At 54.1% G+C, this 17,265-nt stretch overlaps 6 protein-coding genes across 6 annotated transcripts; 4 read left to right on the forward strand and 2 right to left on the reverse strand.

Moving 5' to 3' along the window:
• Window positions 1-119: 119 nt before the first annotated feature.
• AB675_3608 (uncharacterized protein) lies at window positions 120-979 on the forward strand (the record flags this gene model as incomplete). Its single annotated transcript, XM_018143674.1, has 2 exons — window positions 120-242; window positions 296-979. The coding sequence occupies 2 exons, from the start codon at window positions 120-122 to the stop codon at window positions 977-979; spliced, it is 807 nt and encodes a 268-aa protein (XP_017997064.1).
• A 1,045-nt stretch (window positions 980-2,024) lies between these two features.
• On the forward strand, window positions 2,025-2,338 carry AB675_3609 (Plasma membrane proteolipid 3; the record flags this gene model as incomplete). The annotated part of the gene is made up of 2 exons (XM_018143675.1): window positions 2,025-2,091; window positions 2,148-2,338. The coding sequence occupies 2 exons, from the start codon at window positions 2,025-2,027 to the stop codon at window positions 2,336-2,338; spliced, it is 258 nt and encodes an 85-aa protein (XP_017997003.1).
• Window positions 2,339-2,601: 263 nt separating this feature from the next.
• On the reverse strand, window positions 2,602-4,919 carry AB675_3610 (Neutral ceramidase; the record flags this gene model as incomplete). The annotated part of the gene is made up of 2 exons (XM_018143677.1): window positions 2,602-4,690; window positions 4,738-4,919. 2 exons carry the CDS (start codon window positions 4,917-4,919, stop codon window positions 2,602-2,604), a joined length of 2,271 nt encoding a protein of 756 aa, XP_017997079.1.
• Window positions 4,920-5,626: 707 nt separating this feature from the next.
• AB675_3611 (Thiol-specific monooxygenase) lies at window positions 5,627-7,165 on the forward strand (the record flags this gene model as incomplete). The annotated part of the gene is made up of 3 exons (XM_018143678.1): window positions 5,627-5,706; window positions 5,755-5,900; window positions 5,991-7,165. 3 exons carry the CDS (start codon window positions 5,627-5,629, stop codon window positions 7,163-7,165), a joined length of 1,401 nt encoding a protein of 466 aa, XP_017996993.1.
• Window positions 7,166-7,616: 451 nt separating this feature from the next.
• AB675_3612 (putative asparagine--tRNA ligase, mitochondrial) lies at window positions 7,617-14,286 on the forward strand (the record flags this gene model as incomplete). Its single annotated transcript, XM_018143679.1, has 4 exons — window positions 7,617-8,065; window positions 8,095-11,579; window positions 11,733-11,924; window positions 12,602-14,286. 4 exons carry the CDS (start codon window positions 7,617-7,619, stop codon window positions 14,284-14,286), a joined length of 5,811 nt encoding a protein of 1,936 aa, XP_017997114.1.
• Window positions 14,287-15,440: 1,154 nt separating this feature from the next.
• Window positions 15,441-17,039, reverse strand: AB675_3613 (Dimethylaniline monooxygenase [N-oxide-forming] 5; the record flags this gene model as incomplete). The annotated part of the gene is made up of 1 exon (XM_018143680.1): window positions 15,441-17,039. The coding sequence occupies one exon, from the start codon at window positions 17,037-17,039 to the stop codon at window positions 15,441-15,443; it is 1,599 nt and encodes a 532-aa protein (XP_017997095.1).
• Window positions 17,040-17,265: the final 226 nt, after the last annotated feature.

Raw genomic sequence — 17,265 nt, forward strand, 5'->3', positions numbered from 1 at the left:
GTTCATATACAGGGCTGGTCCTCGTGCGGATTTCAGCTCGGCCTCCTTTGTTCTGACCTCACTTGTTCCCGTGTAGAGGCATTGCCGAATCTGGTTCTACCACGAAGATAGCCGCGAAAATGGTTACGACTCGCTCTTCAGATCCCCTTTCGATCAAATCAGAAACCTCGCCGTCGCAGGATATTGTGGAGAAGTTTATTCAGCTACTGTCGAAATCCTTCACTTCTGTACCGCTGACGACCGTACTTTCCGCCCTTCCCACAACCTCGGCTTTGGAAGGACTAATGAAGAATAGGCATTCGTGTCAGAGATCGACCAAGTCCCACCCAGCAGTAATCACAAAACCCTCACATCGGAGCGGCTACATAAGCACTTCTCTCTGGGCATCCCGGCAGCAGCCAAGGCAAACATTTTGCTCCTGCACGATGACGCCTTCAATGCTGCTGCGCTGATTGAACCGCCTGATTTCTGTGGTGTCCCACCATCCCAAGCACGCCGAAACCCAGGTCCCATTCTCACCGAGTGGCGAACCATAGCGAGAGAACTCAAAGCCAAGCATTTGGCTTTACCTGACTCGGGACCGCGAAGTTGGGACACCCCCGCCGCGCCTAGTCAGTCTTCTGGCGGACCTTCGGAAGATCCCTACCCGTCGAACTTCAATAAGGATGCCAGCGTCGAAATACGTCCCTTCTACCACATTGCTCTGGCCACCAAGGACCCAAGCCTTGACCCTGCTAAGCAGGAAGCTGCGTTCAAAGCTCTTCTGAGTCCTATTCTGGAGAAAGCCAAGGAAGAAGGGGTGCCGGTGTGGGCCGAAGCGTCGCTCGCAGAGAAGAAGGACGAATACGAGAAACTAGGTTTTCGCGTGGCAGAAGAAGTCACTGTAGGCAAGGGAATGGCTTCGGAGCAGGGCTGGCCTACGGAGGGCGGGACCGGCGTGCGTTGTTGGGGCTTGATTTATGACGACCACATACAGTGATAGACCTCTTGTTGCTAAGCGACCCTCCTCATTACCCACGATCCGCGCCTGGACGACGCATACCATGTCAACAAGCTAGGGGCCCAAGTGATGTCGCTGGGCCGTTTCAGATGCAAGCACAAGGAGTTGTTTCTCAGCTTGGGTTCGTGGGCATGGTGTTGTTGTGTTTCGGCACATCTCAGGCGCCTGCCTCGGTACTCGTGTTTTATAGCGATCGATCGGCAGTCGTCGGACGCTGGGTTTCATGCCAAAAACACATGCGCACACCGTTTCTTGCCGATTCGTTCAAGCCAGGGTACACGGACCAAATAATAATTCATCAGACAGCAATGCAGAAGACAAACGAAAGTGCTTAACCATGCCTTGGAGCCGAGCCCTTGAAGGACGCAGCCACAGTGATCGACAGGCGATTGTGGCGCATCCGCTGGGCTCTGCATGCGGCGACCAAATAAGGACCAGTACAAGCTTTCCAACTTTTCCAAGCCTCTGCCATTACTTCAACGCCTGCTAATGTAGGGTCTTTATGCTTACGCGTTCACCCTCATGTGATTGCAAAACGCCTTGCTTCTTGCGAGAGCGCAAAGGAACACTCGCCTGCCGATACCCTGTAGTCCTACGAGCTATTTCCGTTGCGCAGTCACATTGACTTTCAGCCCAATCGCGGTTGACGTCGCATGACGTCGGTTGCCCGAACCCGATAGATGTCGTGTCTGCTCATCGAACGTTCAACGGCGAGCTGATGCCGATCGAGAGTCGCGCTTTCTCGAGCTAGGGTTCACGACTTCGACTTGTGGTTGCCCAGGTGGGTTTGAATGCTTACGCGGTCGTTTCCTTGACGTAGGTACCTAGTGTAGGTCGACATATAGAGCTGGCATTCCCGTTCCTGCTGCGCTGCACCCTTCCCCCAACACATTACTCGAATCCGTGCACAAGTCTGCACATTGACATAGCGATCGACCACTACTCTGCCACCCGATCCGCGCAGTCGAATCACTACTGCCACCACCCAAGACTCCTCGACAACCCTCAAACCAGATCATCCGCAATGGCACGAAACGCCACGTCCTCAACGAGCGACGTCCTCCTCTACTTCCTCGCCCTCTTCCTGCCTCGTAAGTGCCATCCACTCATGCCGCTCCGCACCAAGCGCTAACTAAGCTGTTCACAGCAATGTCCGTCTTCCTCAAACGCGGATGCGCCGCCGACTTCTGGATCAACATCTGTCTTTCGATCCTCGGCTGGATCCCCGGCGTGCTTCACGCATGGTGGATTGTCAGCAAGTACGAGACGCCAGCGCGCCCGAGGCAGCAGGTTGCTGTTGCGCCGGGAGGTGGACCGATGGTGCAGCAGCGGTACTAGAGTACTCGTTCTGAGGCGGACTCTGGGGTATGATTGACAATGAGGGTAGTGTAGGCGCTTTCGGGAAATGCTTTTGTATGATACCAGTCGCCAAAGTCTGCGGCAACGGTTGTGAATAGTCCATGTCAGGCTCAGTCTTCAAGAGCATGCGGATGTATTAAGAGATAAGAGCGATGTTTCCATTACCACTATTCCACCGATGAATGCCAGTCTAAACAGCACCTACCTTCCATGATGCTACTATTGGGGTATCTGAGTCCATATTACATCCTGAGTAATTCGTCAACAATGCTTCCGCCACTCCCACCGCCATCGACATTGAAAGTGCCGCTGGTCCCTTCAAACGCTGTGATCTTCCCTCCAAGACTCTTCCAATCTCCATAGTACCGTAGTCTATACACGCCCTTCGGCGTTCCCGGCTCAATCTCCCATTCCAGAGTGACTTCACTGGTCCCCAATATTGTACTGGTACGCTTCCAATTGTATACGAGAAACCAGTCCTTATCGGTGCGGACCTCAGACCATTGACCAGTTGCCTCGTCACGTTGCTCGACGGCAGCAAAGGTGCCCTCTAAACGGAAGTTGTTCCGCGGATTCGCGCCGACGAATTTTGCTGCCACAATTTCGCCAGCCGTGAAAATCTGGGCAGAGTCTGGTGACTCGAGCGCATCACCGAATTTCTTCAGTATTTGTGGGTTGTCTACCACTACTCCAGTAATAAACGACAATGAGTTGTTGACATTGATAGGAGGTGATGGTCCAAGGGCAAGTGCTGGAAGCTGGGTAACCTCTGCCGCATTACCCAGGTACGGCAGATGCTGAACAGTGAGGTTCACGTAGGCTGCCAGAGTATGTGGGCCGTACAGTGTGCTTGCACCTTCATATCGCTGGAACCCATATTCCTCTTCTGTCGCAATGTAGTGAGCATAGGTATTGGCTGGTCCGCCGATAACAACTTTTGGGTCTTCAACGTCAAGCAGGCCGGACGCGCCTTCAGCAATAGCCTTTCGCCAACGACGGCCTGACATGGTCGTAGCTTCTCCAGGCGCGATGATCATGAACAGAGATCCGACTCGAAGCATTTGGATGTCCACAATGTTGGGTGACCACTGATACGGCTTTGTAGTGGCACCCACGTCAAGCAGAATTGGCTTAGGGCTCTGACATTTCATCTGCGCATCAGATGGCTGGTGCAGAAAGAATCTTGCTGCTTTCCATACTGGATTGTCGAGTGCTGGGGAGTCATCTGTGTCATTCAAGCCTTGTGTGAAGTCAAAGGCCCCAGGTCCATCAGTTGTACCGCCTGCAAAGCTGTAGCCGAGTGCTGCGGAACAGGTCTTGGCTTCGCGAGATTGATCCAACGGGTTGCTGAAGGTGAAGTTCGACATGTCCTGGAAGAAATGGTAGGATGAAACCGTGGGACCAGTGATCGGCTGCAGGTCTGCGCTATCCAGCAGAGATCTAGCTGCCTCATACTGTCTTCGTCCGATATCAAAGCATGACTTGGTGCCTTGATCATTATACTGGAAGAAGGGACCTCGTCCATGGCATCCCTGGGTCTTTCCATCGCAGGTACTGTCATTAAAAGTACATTGGAGGCCGGTTTCTTCACAGTACGCACCCAGAGTGTTGGGTGTGGTGTCGCCGACATTCGCCTGAGAAAAGCCGGCGACGAAAGATGGATTTGTTGACTTCATGGCCTCTTCCATCAGATACGCTGCCACGCCTTTGTTGTCTCCAGTTATAAGCGTGTTGTTCTGATACAGAGAGGTGCCATGTACTGGAAACCACGACAGCAGCCCCAGGGTCCTGCCAGCACTGCTGACCTCTAGAAGAGTGAGGTCTTTGTCCACATCGTCCGTGTATTGTGCACGTTCAGATGCCGGGTTCTCAAGATACGCGGCTGGGCTGCGATTTGCGTTCCCATCAACAACCTTGGCAGATCCATAACGTAAGGTACCTGTCGTCAAGGACTCGTGCGCACGACGTATGGCGAGGAGAGAGCCGTCGACAATTGCTTGATAGCTCTCTTTGCTGAAACCATTGCTGGTGATCTGAGGCAGTAGATAGTTCAACCACGCACCTGGACCAGAATGGCTATGAGTACCAGTGACAGCAACGTTGCTCCGGCTGTAGACATCATATTCTGGTCCCATGCCCTTGAGACCCTCCAGAATGCCATGACGAATGGCTGTGTCGCCAGACTGCGTATCAAGAACAAGGTATGCTACTCTTTCGGAGGGAGACTCGGAGTTCGCAAAGATGAATGCTCGCGTATAGAGCCGTTGTCGAAGACCTGTGCCTGTTTGCGCCGTGTCCGCGTACCCCATCAGGTTGATCTCAACGACGGGTCTTGATGTGAATCAGTAAAGGCACGACGACCGCACAGATTGACCTACCCAGTGATGTCTGCTTTTCCCACGCCGACCAAGTAGTCTCCATCTTGCTGGGCGGAAACGATTGGATCTGAAGCCTTACCAATGGGTTCTGAGGACTGTGAGAACGACGAAGGGAACAGCAGAAATAGAAATCCTAGAAAGGTGAGCAACGCCATAGCTGCCATGACTACCGGTCTGGCCATCGTGTGAGCCATGCTGGAGACCTGCTCCGGCAATATATTTTTTCTTCTCGCAAGCGGCAGTCACGCTTCATCTCCTTTGCTTCGCGCAATCGAGTATGTGAAGGCGCGTCGACCAATTCACTGGTACACTGCTTGTTCGCTCGTGGTGGCCTCCTTCCGCAAGGTCTGCAGCCGATCGATGGACAGAAAGGCGAGATTACAGAGCCGGCGCAGGTGCCTGATTCGAGAAGGCGAAGATGACGACTTCCAATCGCTCCCGGAACCCCAGTTACCTGCACTCAATGGCCGGAAATCATTGCTTGGCAGAAATTCGCGCCGACTGGAACTTGTAGGGCGGAGCACTGTGTCTCATGCGCTGGCTGTCAGAAACTCAGGCTCGCCCGGCTATGACGTTGCTGGTGCTTCGACTGACCGGTGTGAGTACTAGGTATTGGCAGGTCAATCAGTGCCGTCAGTGATCTGATGTGAGTGAATGCTCTCAAGGCACAATTCAACTATAGACAAGTCCTACACTGCCTGCGATACCATGCCTCGTGTGCCTGAGGCCCTGCAGTATCACATGCAAGTATTCGGGTGGTTGATCCCTGGACGATCGCCTCGCTGGAGCTTAAACTGACCTGCTCGCTTCTTCTTATCTCGTTTGTTCTACAAGTTGGTAGGCTCGTTCACGTTCTCAACTTCCTCGGTACGGTGCTCGATTTCAATAGATGGGCTCATATACTGTTCCTTCTACGATCCGGCGTATTGTCATCATTGGCGCCGGTCCAACTGGTATTGCTTTCGCAAAGTAGGTCCTGGACGGACTCGTCCGGACCAGAATACTGATCAGGCATAGATTCCTGCTGGCGGAGAAGACTTTTGATCAGATAGACATATTTGAGCAGCGAACTCGAGTCGGCGGGGTATGGAACTGGTCTGAACCGAGATTGTCGAAGCATATACCTATCCCTCAAACAGATCCGAGGTACGGGCAGCAGCAAGGTAAGTCTGGTGTTCACGATGTATGCCATGGAAGGTCTCTGGAGCTCGAGTCACCGATTTACGACCATCTGGAAACGAACATAACTAAAGGTCTGATGTGCTACGCGGAGAAGCCGTTCTCGGAGGATGATCCACTTTTTCCATCTCATGAAAGGGTGCTGGAATACCTTGACGAGTATGCTGGAGGAATCAAACATCTCATCTCGTTTCAGCACCAGGTCGAGGACATCCGACGCGAAAATGAGGCGTGGTCGTTACGAGTCCGAGACCTTGAAACAGGCAATGCTAGTGGAAGACACTTCGACGCAATCGTCGTTGCCAATGGCCACTACACTGTGCCGAATGTACCAGCGATCGATGGCCTAAAGGCATGGGAACAGGCGTATCCCGGGTCCGTGATACACTCAAAGGCGTATCGAAGGCCGGAGGACTATCTTGACAAGAAGGTCCTTGTTGTCGGCAACAAAGCATCAGGTCTCGACATCAGCTACCAAATCGCACAAAAAGCACAGAAACCAGTCCTCATGTCAGCTCGGTCGCCTTCTGCATTGAGCGCTGGAACTCCTCCAGATTGGCGCCGAGATATCGAAGAAGTTGTGGAGTTTCTGCCGCCTGCTCAACACAATCGAGCCGTTCGGTGTCGGAGTGGTCACATCGAAGAAGGGATTGATGCGGTCGTCTTTTGTACTGGCTATTTCTATTCCCTGCCAATGCTTTCGAACATTCAACCACCCCTGGTGACTGATGGGCTCAGGATCCGGGGACTATTCAAGGATTTGTTCCACATTCAGCATCCATCACTTGTGCTACCAGTCATCAACACTATGGTGCTTCCCTTCTCCTTGGCTGAGAACCAAGCCGCTGTAGTTGCCAGGGTTTGGGCGGGCAGACTCGAGCTGCCGTCTAAAGACGTGATGCGACGATGGGAAGCAGACACCATCGAAGCAAATGGTCCGGGCAAGTATTTTCATCTGAAAAGGTTCCCCGACGATGTTGCGCAGCTGAACGAACTCTATGATTGGGCAAAGTCGGCCAACGCGGTCCATGGTCTTGAGAATGATGGCGAGGGCAAACTTGGAAGTCGTAGAAGCAGGGAGATGGTTTGGATCCGTTCGCAATTCGCATCGATAAAGTCCGCGTTCAATGCCAAAGGTGAGCAAAGGAAGTCAATCAGGGAGCTTAGTGAACTTGGTTTCGATTACGAGGACTGGTTAAGGACATCTACTGAGGAGGATCGCCAGATGTTCACCACAGCATTGTGCTGAGCATCTCGCAGTGTCCCGAAGCTGCGGCGATGTGTCTGATATAGAACCATAGAGGCAGCGCACTCCCTGGCGGGGACTCCGTAATAAGCAACATTTGCGGCTCGAGAATTGAAGACGGTCGGCGTAGGGAGGACGCCCATTACTGAGAGTGACAGCTCGAGTGCTCACTGTGCCCTGTGCCCAGTGGCGGCGGAGGACGCCAGTAGCCGCCGGCACGCCTCGGCTAAGTTGCCGCCCGAAGCGCTCCCCACGAAAAGCGCCGCGATCGAGTCCGCCAAAACAACCTTGGAAAGTATTAGCTCCCGCCTCCGTCACTTGACAATACTCGTTCACTTTCACGCCGTCACTTCACTGGACTTTGCTACCTTCGCACCTTCTCATACAGTATCCTGCGTAGACATCTCAAGTAACATGCCACCATATCACACGAACGTTGCTCAGATCGAGCGCCATGCAGAACACTCGTAAACACCAACTTATAGAACGAACAGACTATAAAGCTAGATCGCCCAAGCGACGGAAGTTTGGTACAACTGCTGGCGGCGGGAAGTTTCGGTCTTCAGCCTCAAGTCCACAAGCGGCGTCGAACAGTCGCATTGCGGAACAAAACTCAAGCAAAGAATCACACAATACAACCCAATCCACGACTGACGAGCGTATCTTCGACGAAGAGAACGGCATTTGGCCTGCACGCGCTATACTGAAAGAGCGCAGGAGGGGTGCAAACAGAATTGAGTATCTGCTTGCTTGGGAGCCGCATCCTCGTACTGGCAAGACATTTGAGCCGACTTGGGAACCCCGTCGGAATCTTGGAACAGCACTTCTAGAACCGTGGGATCAAGCGAAAACAGCAAGCAAGATCGAAGACTCGGCCTACCAGCTACGCAAGATCTGCCAGACGTTCCCCGTCCCTTTGCGCAAGGATTCAGCCCTGCGGAGAAGAGAAAGACCAAGCGATCGAGACCAATCATCGCAGATTCCTCCAGCGACATCGACGACCCGGCCGCTTCGACACCGTTGTCTCAGCCACCTAGTCTGTACAGGGAAAGCGATCTGTCTGCCGAAGACGACGACGGTCCAAATTCGCCGTCGCTGGAAATAGCAGAGACACAGGCGCAATCGTCACTCTCTACCGTAGATTATCAACACAACTTTGTCTTGGAGGTACCTCTTCTTCCAGCCGACCAGCGCTCAAAAGGTGGCAACGACTTCGTGCACCAGACACAGCAGTCGATCGGCCAGACGCCAGCGCAATCGCTCCCACAAATTACCTCACTACCAGAAACATCCCAGAGGGCCGCCGATCAGCACGTTGCCGAAACGCTGGTAACAGATCGCTCTGCGCAAAGAAGAACTTCAACGCCCGAGCCTGCTGATAGTAACGCGGACTTGCAATTTGCAGCGATTGCCGGACACCGAGCAGCCCGTCTGGCATCCCCATCGTCAGCGGCGGACAACGATCAAGACCAACTTTTGCCCACGGTCGTCGACGTCAACGCCGAGGTGCAAACCCAAGCACCTCCCAAACACGAAGAGCTCGGGTCGCAGATCCAATCATTTGAGAACGACGGTCTACTTCAACTTGCGTCTGGTGTTGTCGACAGTAACTCTGAGGTGCAAATCGCCGCATCTTCAGGAAATCAGGACATCCTGTCCGCCTTTGCTTCATCAGCACCAGCAATTCAGGAGTCACCTGTCGATAGCAGACTTGGACTCGACCACATCCTGAACAAAGGCTTGACGGACGTGCAAACAGGTGCCCATCCGCAACTGCCGCAAAGCGCGGTCGAGCCACAATCGCTGCCAAGCCTGGAGCCGATCGTTCCTGGACTAGCTCAAACACAAGGTACTCCCTCCGTTACATCCTCGTCCTGGCACTTCGAGTCTCAACTGCCTGAAATTCGTCGGGCGATAAACTCACGAACCATAGATACTCGTCGACAGAAAGGCTCGCCCAAGCGCTCCGCGCCTGTCACTCCCAAGAAGATGGACGTACCAGCACTTCGGCAGTCACCCCGCTTGCAAGCTGCGACACCTGTCTCTCGAACACGATCACCTCAACGTGCCCAGCAACTCCGTCGCGCGCGTACGCCACAAGCATTTGGCGAGAGTATAAATCACGATGCTGCATTGGCAAATGCAGTGACAAGTCCACTTGCAACAGCGCCTCCCCACATTGCAGACTACACATCACCAAGTCGTGCAGAAGTCTCACTTCGAGGCGATGTGTCGGATGTAATTCCACCAGCTGAGAACAGCTACGACCCGAGCCAAGTCAGCGCGCTTCCTATCCAACAATCTATCGAGGAAGAGCCTCCTGCAGCAGAGTCAGCCACGTCCTCGAAGCCCAGTTCTAGTCAAACCTCAATGCTGAATGAGCGCATCAAACTCCAAATCGACGGGGCCAGTCTCCCCACCCAACCGGTCGTTGGCCAGGGAGAGTACCTAATTGGTCTTCCAGCAGAAGGGAAGATTCAGTCTGTCTATATCGACCACATCAATGCAAAGCGAAAGCTGATATTGAAATTCATCCATCGCCGTGGATCTGTAGGTTCGGCGACCGGATCTACCAGCAGAACTATTGAGCGCAACGAGATGATTGAATTGATTGAGTTACTACAGGATACAACAACACATATGGACCTCGGTCTGCCTGGCTTTACTCAGTACTCAATCCGGTCGGAAGAAGAAGTGGCATATGCCGAATATGCAGGATCGAAGTTCGTCTTTCTCGGTGCACTCGTGAACATGCTCAAACGAGTGGACTGCACGTTGATCATCGCTTGCAAGCCGGGCCCTGTGCAAAACCTGCTCACGGAGTACCTGACCATGCGACAAATCCAGGTCAGAAGACATGATCGTCCACCATCAGCTCGCGCAGGAACTCCCGAGGCTCTGCGGGACACCTTGAAGGTGGACATTATCAGCACAACTGCGGATGCCGACGTCTTCGTCTCTCCGCGTCCTGTCATGATGCTCGCATTCGACTCCTCCTTCGACAATCAAAGCCCTCACATCCTTCGGATCCGGGAGCTGCACTCCAAGGGCCGCAACCAGCTACTTCCCGTCGTGCACCTTCTGGTGACAAATTCAGCAGAGCACATAGATCGGTGCCTTCGCAAAGCAATGCCGTCACCGCAGAGGCTGAAACTTCTTGTGCGAGGCACGTATCTTGCCCGGACACATCTGGGCGGCAGCTTTGCCTATCTCCCATTGCCTGAGGAGCCGGCTATCCCTCTGATGCATTCAGGTGAAACTCAACGGGTGGTCCGCAAGAGTGCAAATAGAATGATCAATCACGCAGCTGCCATTGCAGCCAGAGCTGCTTTATGCGCAGATTTCGAGGCAAATTGGGACATCGTACCCATTCAGGAGGTGGAGTACGACGAAATGGACGATACGCCTCCAAAATTGAGCGAGAACACGACTGCAGCTGGCACGGCAGCACCAACACCTCGCGACGGTCGTCTCAGGACAAGATCCCCGGTGTCTCGGTCAGCCACGCCAATGGGCAGGAAGCGTATGCTCGATACGGATGCATCGACCTCTGTCTTCTACAAGAGGCAACGTGTGACGCCCATGCGAGACCTTACCCCGACCAGAGACAACTCATCAGATCATGCAGCGATAGAACACATGCGAGATCAGCTCAAGGCTATGTCCACAGAACTTGCTGCTGAGAAGAAAGCGAGAGTCGAAGCCGAAGAAGCTCTCAAAACAGCAAAACAAGAGCAGGCGAGATCTGAGGCTACCGCTGCAGAATGGCAGAGAGATCACAATGGTCTAATTCAACGCTACGAGAAACAGCGCGAGCACAATCGCACGATTTACAAGCAGAATAAGAAGCTGGCCGCGACCAATGAGTCTATCAAAACCCAAAGCGAGAAGATCCGTGAGACCAACACGATGCTCCGTACGGAGAACGCAGACCTCAAGAAAGACCTAGCGGATGCCCGGGCTGCCCTTACTTCCTCTGATAACCCAGATGTCGCTACGCTCGAGATCGCCCGCGCTCGCGCACAGACCGCCGAAGAGCGTGCCAAGGGTCTGGAGCGATCTCTCGAGAACACGAAGCGTGACTTCGAATTCACGCGTCAGCAATACCAAAGTGCTTCAGCTCAAGCAGTCGACCTGAGCTCCGAGAACAGTAGCCTCGAGAAAGAGGTCGCAGCACTAAAGATCAAAGCCAGCGACGAGCCGCGGCGCTTGAAAGAACTCAATTTCGCTGAAGAGAGGCGTACCATGGCAATGGAAAGCGAGAAGCTTCGCGCAGAAAATCGTAATCTAGATACGCTGCTGCAGAAGATGTATGCTGAGAACAATATGTTGAAGAAAGGAAGAGGAGTGCAGACCAGGGGTAGCAGCGCACAGCCGCCGAATTCGCCAGGCTTAGGAGGATTCAATCACGGTGCAGGTAGGAGAAGTCGGCAGGCGAGTCCGGCTGTGGGCGTTAGGGGAGATAGGAATCTGGCTGTGCCTGCTAGTTCTGGAAGAGACTAGGCGTCGCGACCGGAGAGCGCAGGGAAGGCGTTGGACACGGAAGACGAAGGAGCTGACTCGATTGCAGAGAGCGAAGGGGAGGCGTCGAACTTGGACAGCGAGGGGAAAGAGTCGGACGCGGACATCGGGGGAGAGCAGTCGGACTCAGACAGCGAGGGCGAGGAGACGAGACTCGCCGACCACAACGATCCAGGGCTTCGCGAGACTACGAGGGAAAGCTTGATGAGTCTACCTCGTTCTACAACACGATCCGGCGCCCGTTGGTAGCCTGAGATGAGGGCATGGAGGCAACGACCGACTTGCAAGGCGAGCGGCAAGGACTATGAGGCTGGCGCACATCGAGGAGTGATGAGCAGAAATGAGGATGAGCTCGAGCTCGCAGACGCGCCTGAGTACGAGCCAGCGGCGTATGCAGTATTAGAGCTGGGCCCATGTGGCTCCTGCTGCTCGCTCTCAACACTTTACTGGTGATTCATGCTTCCGCTCCTTTGCCTGCCATGTTCAAGCCCCAGTCGCCTATTGAATCTTCGTTGACGCCAGGCTGCTACACTCGTGTTGTCGGGGCCACGAGTGTCAACTTCAGATCACTGCAGTGTTCGCGGAATGCGAATACATACGCCTTCCTGAGCGAAGTCACTGTACCTACCTAGGTAGTGTCTAGAAGCATTATAAGAAGGCACGATGCCTAAACTTGGGTGACTCGCGGGCAGTGGATCCAGCGCTAGTGGAAACATTTTCCAAGTGATGCGCCGAAACGCGACACTTCAACGCTTCCGAGCAAATAATTCCGCTTTACGTTGCCGTTGGTTCTGGGTGAAGGCCATCGAGTCTGCAGCTATTCCGGGATGCCATGGAGGCTCTCTGGGAGATCCTGCCGCCTCTCGAGCCCATCGAGAGCCATCACTAACTGCGGGCGCCCGGACATCCTACGCACAGCGCCCATACCTCTGCTCCAGCTACGCAGTTGGCACTCATCGCCATGCACACAAGACCGAGTGACGCACGCCCAACTCCAGGCTATAAACCACGATGAAAGGGCCGCTAAGTCCGTCCGAGTCCAAGGCCTTGTCCGGAGCATACGCCGGCAAAAGCGCATAGCGTTCATACACATTGCCGATGGCAGCACCTCCACGCCTGTCCACGCAGTGGTCCAACCTCCCTCTCTTGCCGCCTCGATCACAAATGGTTCATATGTCGATGTCAGCGGTCGCTGGGAAGTGAGTCCTGGCAAAGGACAAAGTCACGATCTGCAGGTTGAGGCAATTAACGACGTCGGACTCGGCGATGTCCTTGAGCAGGATGGCAGCGTGGGAGAGAACCCTATACAGAAGAAGGCCACGAGTGCAGATTTCCTGAGAAGTGTGCCACATCTGCGGATGAGGACTGGGCTAGGCTCTCTTGTGGCACGAAGTCGTGCTCAACTCACGCGAGCAGTTGCAGACTACTTCGAGAATGGAAGCAGTGAGCCGGCGATACAAGTTCACCCACCTGCAATTACGAGCTCGGACTGCGAAGGCGCTGGAGAAGTCTTCACTATCGCGCCAGCTGACGCGGCACAGCTTCCACCCGTACGGAGCGAGCAACAGCACTTCTTCGGTGGGCCAAAGTACCTTACAGTCTCGAATCAGCTACACCTGGAAGCATACTCCGCTGAGCTAGGCGATGTCTGGTGTCTTGCACCTACATTCCGTGCTGAGGCTAGTGAGACACCTCGCCATCTGGCTGAGTTCTACATGTTGGAGGCGGAATACCGGGGCACTAGCTCTGTTCACGAGATCATTGATCATGCTGAAGCATTGATCAGACATGTTGCCGGAGACTTTGTATCATCGCGCGTGGGAAAAGAGCTGGCGGCATACTACAGCGATCCAACCAAGGCGGCCACCTCCGACGTTGAAGAAGGCGCAGCGAAAGATCTCGAGACCAGGTGGAATGCTGTATTACAGGACGAGCCGTGGATGCGGTTGACATACTCCGCTGCCTTGCAACAGCTTCAGGCGGCTTACAAGGAGAAGGAAGAGCTATTCGAGTTCAAGCCCTCCTGGGATGGTGGTCTAGCGCTCGAACATGAGAAATGGCTGGTCCGTGAGGTTGCAGGAAATCATCCGTTGGTGATCATGGATTACCCGAAAGCCCAGAAGCCATTCTACATGCTGCCAAATGATGATCCGGCCAACCAGTCACCGAACGAATCAACCGAGCAAAGGCAGACAGCAGCCTGCTTCGATATCCTCCTCCCATTTGGCTATGCTGAGCTCTGCGGCGGCAGTCTGCGTGAGCACAGGCTAGAGGCACTGATTGCTACGATGCGCAATACGGGTCTCTTGAAGCCGAAGAGGTCGGAGGAACCATCGTCAGCACCTGCTGCAGCAGCTTGTGGTGCTGGCCCGTCTCAGGTCTCAACGACTGCCTCATCTCCGGCCAAGTCAGCATATCCATACCTCCATGAAGGCGAGTCCCTGAATTCACTCCAATGGTACGCGGACCTTCGCCGCTTCGGCAGCTCGCCTCACGGCGGCTTCGGAATTGGATTTGATCGCTTGCTAGCATATCTGGTGGGTGTCAGTAACATCAGAGACGTCGTTGGGTTCCCGAGGGGGTTCAGAAGATGTGACTGCTGAATCTCGTGGTGTACAGCGCAAGACTATTGCCAAGATAGATTGTACAAAATTGATACCCTTCACTTCTTGTATCAAGCTCCTTCGAACGTCCTCAGCTACCTCGTGGACATGAGCAGAAAAGCCAAAAGTCTTAGTAGCAGCACCCAGAATCGAACTAGGATCTTCTGTCCACGGGCTTGGTTCCCTGTAGAGCAGGCCCGGGGTTAACCGACTGTCGAAGGGGAACGGAACTAACTCTCAACCTCGTGCGATGTGCTCGCCGTTGCACCATGCCGCTGAAACGTGATACTGTGTATCGGAACCGTGGTCGATTGATGGGCAAACTTTGGTGGTTCCAGATATATGAACCTGCAGAGCTAGCTTCACAGCGATCTGATATGGAGTGAAGCAAAAAGTCACTACATGATCAAGGACGCAAGAAGGGCACGAGGATAGCCTGTGGCCCAGGTATGGGATCCATGCACGCAGAGATTCTGACAGCGTCCTCCCCAGCCCGAAACTCTACGATCAACCCTTTCTGCTGATCGGCGGTCAAGTCAGACGGATCTCAAAACCACCGACTCGGTCAGTAAACCATGCTTAGATCATCAGCGCCCTCCCTGACATACATCCACCACGAAGTTTTTATATCACCCCTGTCCCACTTCACCAACGCGATTCTGAAGGAGACAATTGCTGCGGACGAACAGTGATGTCTTCTGCTTGGCTCAGTGAAAGACAGCGTACTGTGGCCGACGAATATCTCATCTCAAGAGGGCGACGTGTGCAACCAGACGGCCTCCAACAGACCGGATGACTGGGGATGTAAGGTGAGCTTACCTCAAACCGGATGACACGAGGAGGAAAGAGGGCCTATCTTAGCAAGATGACGCTGACGGCTCTTGCCTCTGAACTTGCAAGTTGCCAGCCACAGCGGGAAGCAACGATTCGAGGCATGAATCCAACTGGAAGGGCATAAGCAAAACCGGATGACCGACCAGGAGTACCCATCGCTCGCACATGTTCGTGCAATTCGCTCAATAGTGTATCTTTGCCTCGCTTTCATGTCCCGACACGGATAACGTCAACATAGCCGTCTAGCATGGCTTGTTTAGCTTCAAGTACTCATGATTCGGCCGCCCCAAGTCGCACGCTTGCTCTCTTTTCCCATCTCATCAAGCCTTCTTCTTCTTCTGCCCCGCCGCAGCCTGCAACTCCTTGACCTCCGCCGCCGTGTCGATAATCGCCTGCCTCGCACCCTTCCACGTCCTCCTCTTCCCCGTCTCAAACAGCCTATGCCCATACGCCGTCGCTGGTCCGTACGCCAAAGCATTGTACAGCGCCCGATCACTCCACCACAGTTTCCACGCCTTGGCGCCCCAGCCAATGTGCTCGTACATGTCTGTCCCGGCGGCGTCGTGCAGGAAGTACATGTATGGGCGGGTGACGATGTCGCCTTGATGGAGATTTGGTTCTTTCGTGATACGTGGGCGACGCCATGCGTCGTGTTTGGCTATCCAGGCGTGCATTTTCGTTTGGGAAGGAAGTGAAGAGTTGCCGGCCCATATCTGCGCCAAAGCCATTGCTGTCAACTCGCGGACTGGCGGTTGTGCGCCATTGACGTGATTGAAGCTCGCTACAGCGATCGAGTCGGCATATTTGGGCGGGAAGATGTTCATGTACAGGTTCGGAGGACGTGCTGGGTTGGTCTTGGTAGGTTCGGCGTACGTGACGGCTTCCGAGAGCATCTCCATGTCGTTCCAGTACCCGGTGCACATGATGATTGCGTCGATGTTGCTGATCACCTCGCCGCTGTCGAGCTCGATGCTGGCTGAGCCGGTGATGCGTTTGATACCTGACTTGGACGCCAGCTTGCCGTTCTTGACGGATGGAATTAGCCCGTCGTTGCAAGTGATAGTGTGCAGGCCGTCGCCTATGCCTGCCTTCTTACTGAATCCCCAAGCTGGGTCCTCCTTGCCGTACTTCTTCTTGAAGTTGGAATCGAAGACCATGTCCAGCAGCTTTCCCGAAAGTGAGGGCATGTTCTGCTCGATCCACCACATCACTTGGCAGACTACAGGATTCTGTAAGAGGTCGCCCGGCAGGCCGTCCGCATCGGTTCTACACATGATGTTGGCTCCTCGGCGGTGGGAGAGATATACTTGTTTGGCGTGAGGGATCAGCGCGACGGCGATGTCGGCGGCAGTGTTGCCCATGCCCAGGACTACGACATTCTTGCCCTTGAAGTCTGCGAGATTCCGTACGTGCGTCGAGTGTAGCACTTGCCCTTTGAATCCCTCCTGCCCGGGAAGGTGAATAAGTTTCGGCTTGAGGAACTGGCCTGTAGCCCAGACGACCTTGTCAAACGCTTGCGGTGATTTTGGATCGTCTGCCACGTGCAGCAGCCACTTTGCGTTCTTGTGGTCGCGTTCTAATCTGGTGATGGACTTTCCGAATTGGATGTTCTTGCGAAGGTCGAATTGATCTGCATACGCGCTGAGGTACTTGCCCATCTGGACAGCATCGAGGTGCGGTGCGTACTCCTGCCCCATTGGGAAGTCGCTCAATGCCATGTAATACTTGCTGTTACAAATTTGTGTCTCCCTCAACGCGGTCGTGACAGATGTATCCTCCGTCCAGCACCACAGTCCGCCAACATCGTGCCGCCGCTCGAACAGCGTGACATCTGCGCCGACCTCACGCAGCTCCTTGAGAGCTGTTAGGCCTCCTGGGCCGGCGCCGACGATGGCGATTTTGCTGCCCGTCAAGGCCATGTTGCTTCAGCAGCGATGGATTGTCCTTGCTGGAAGGAAGTGACGTTCAGATTAAGTACGACTGCTGATGCTGCTCTTCGTATCAGTAAGGCGACCGACAGTCATGAGAAGCTGCTGGTTTATTAATATATGGATCAATAAAGTTGGTAGGAGGCCTGGCTTTCATGTCAGCATTCATCGGGCACCTGCTACTAACATACGACCAGGTCAAAATCTTGGCAACCTA

The sequence above is a fragment of the Cyphellophora attinorum genome (genome assembly GCF_001299255.1).
Source record: "Cyphellophora attinorum strain CBS 131958 chromosome Unknown Contig26, whole genome shotgun sequence".
NCBI classification, from domain to species: Eukaryota; Fungi; Ascomycota; class Eurotiomycetes; order Chaetothyriales; family Cyphellophoraceae; genus Cyphellophora; species Cyphellophora attinorum.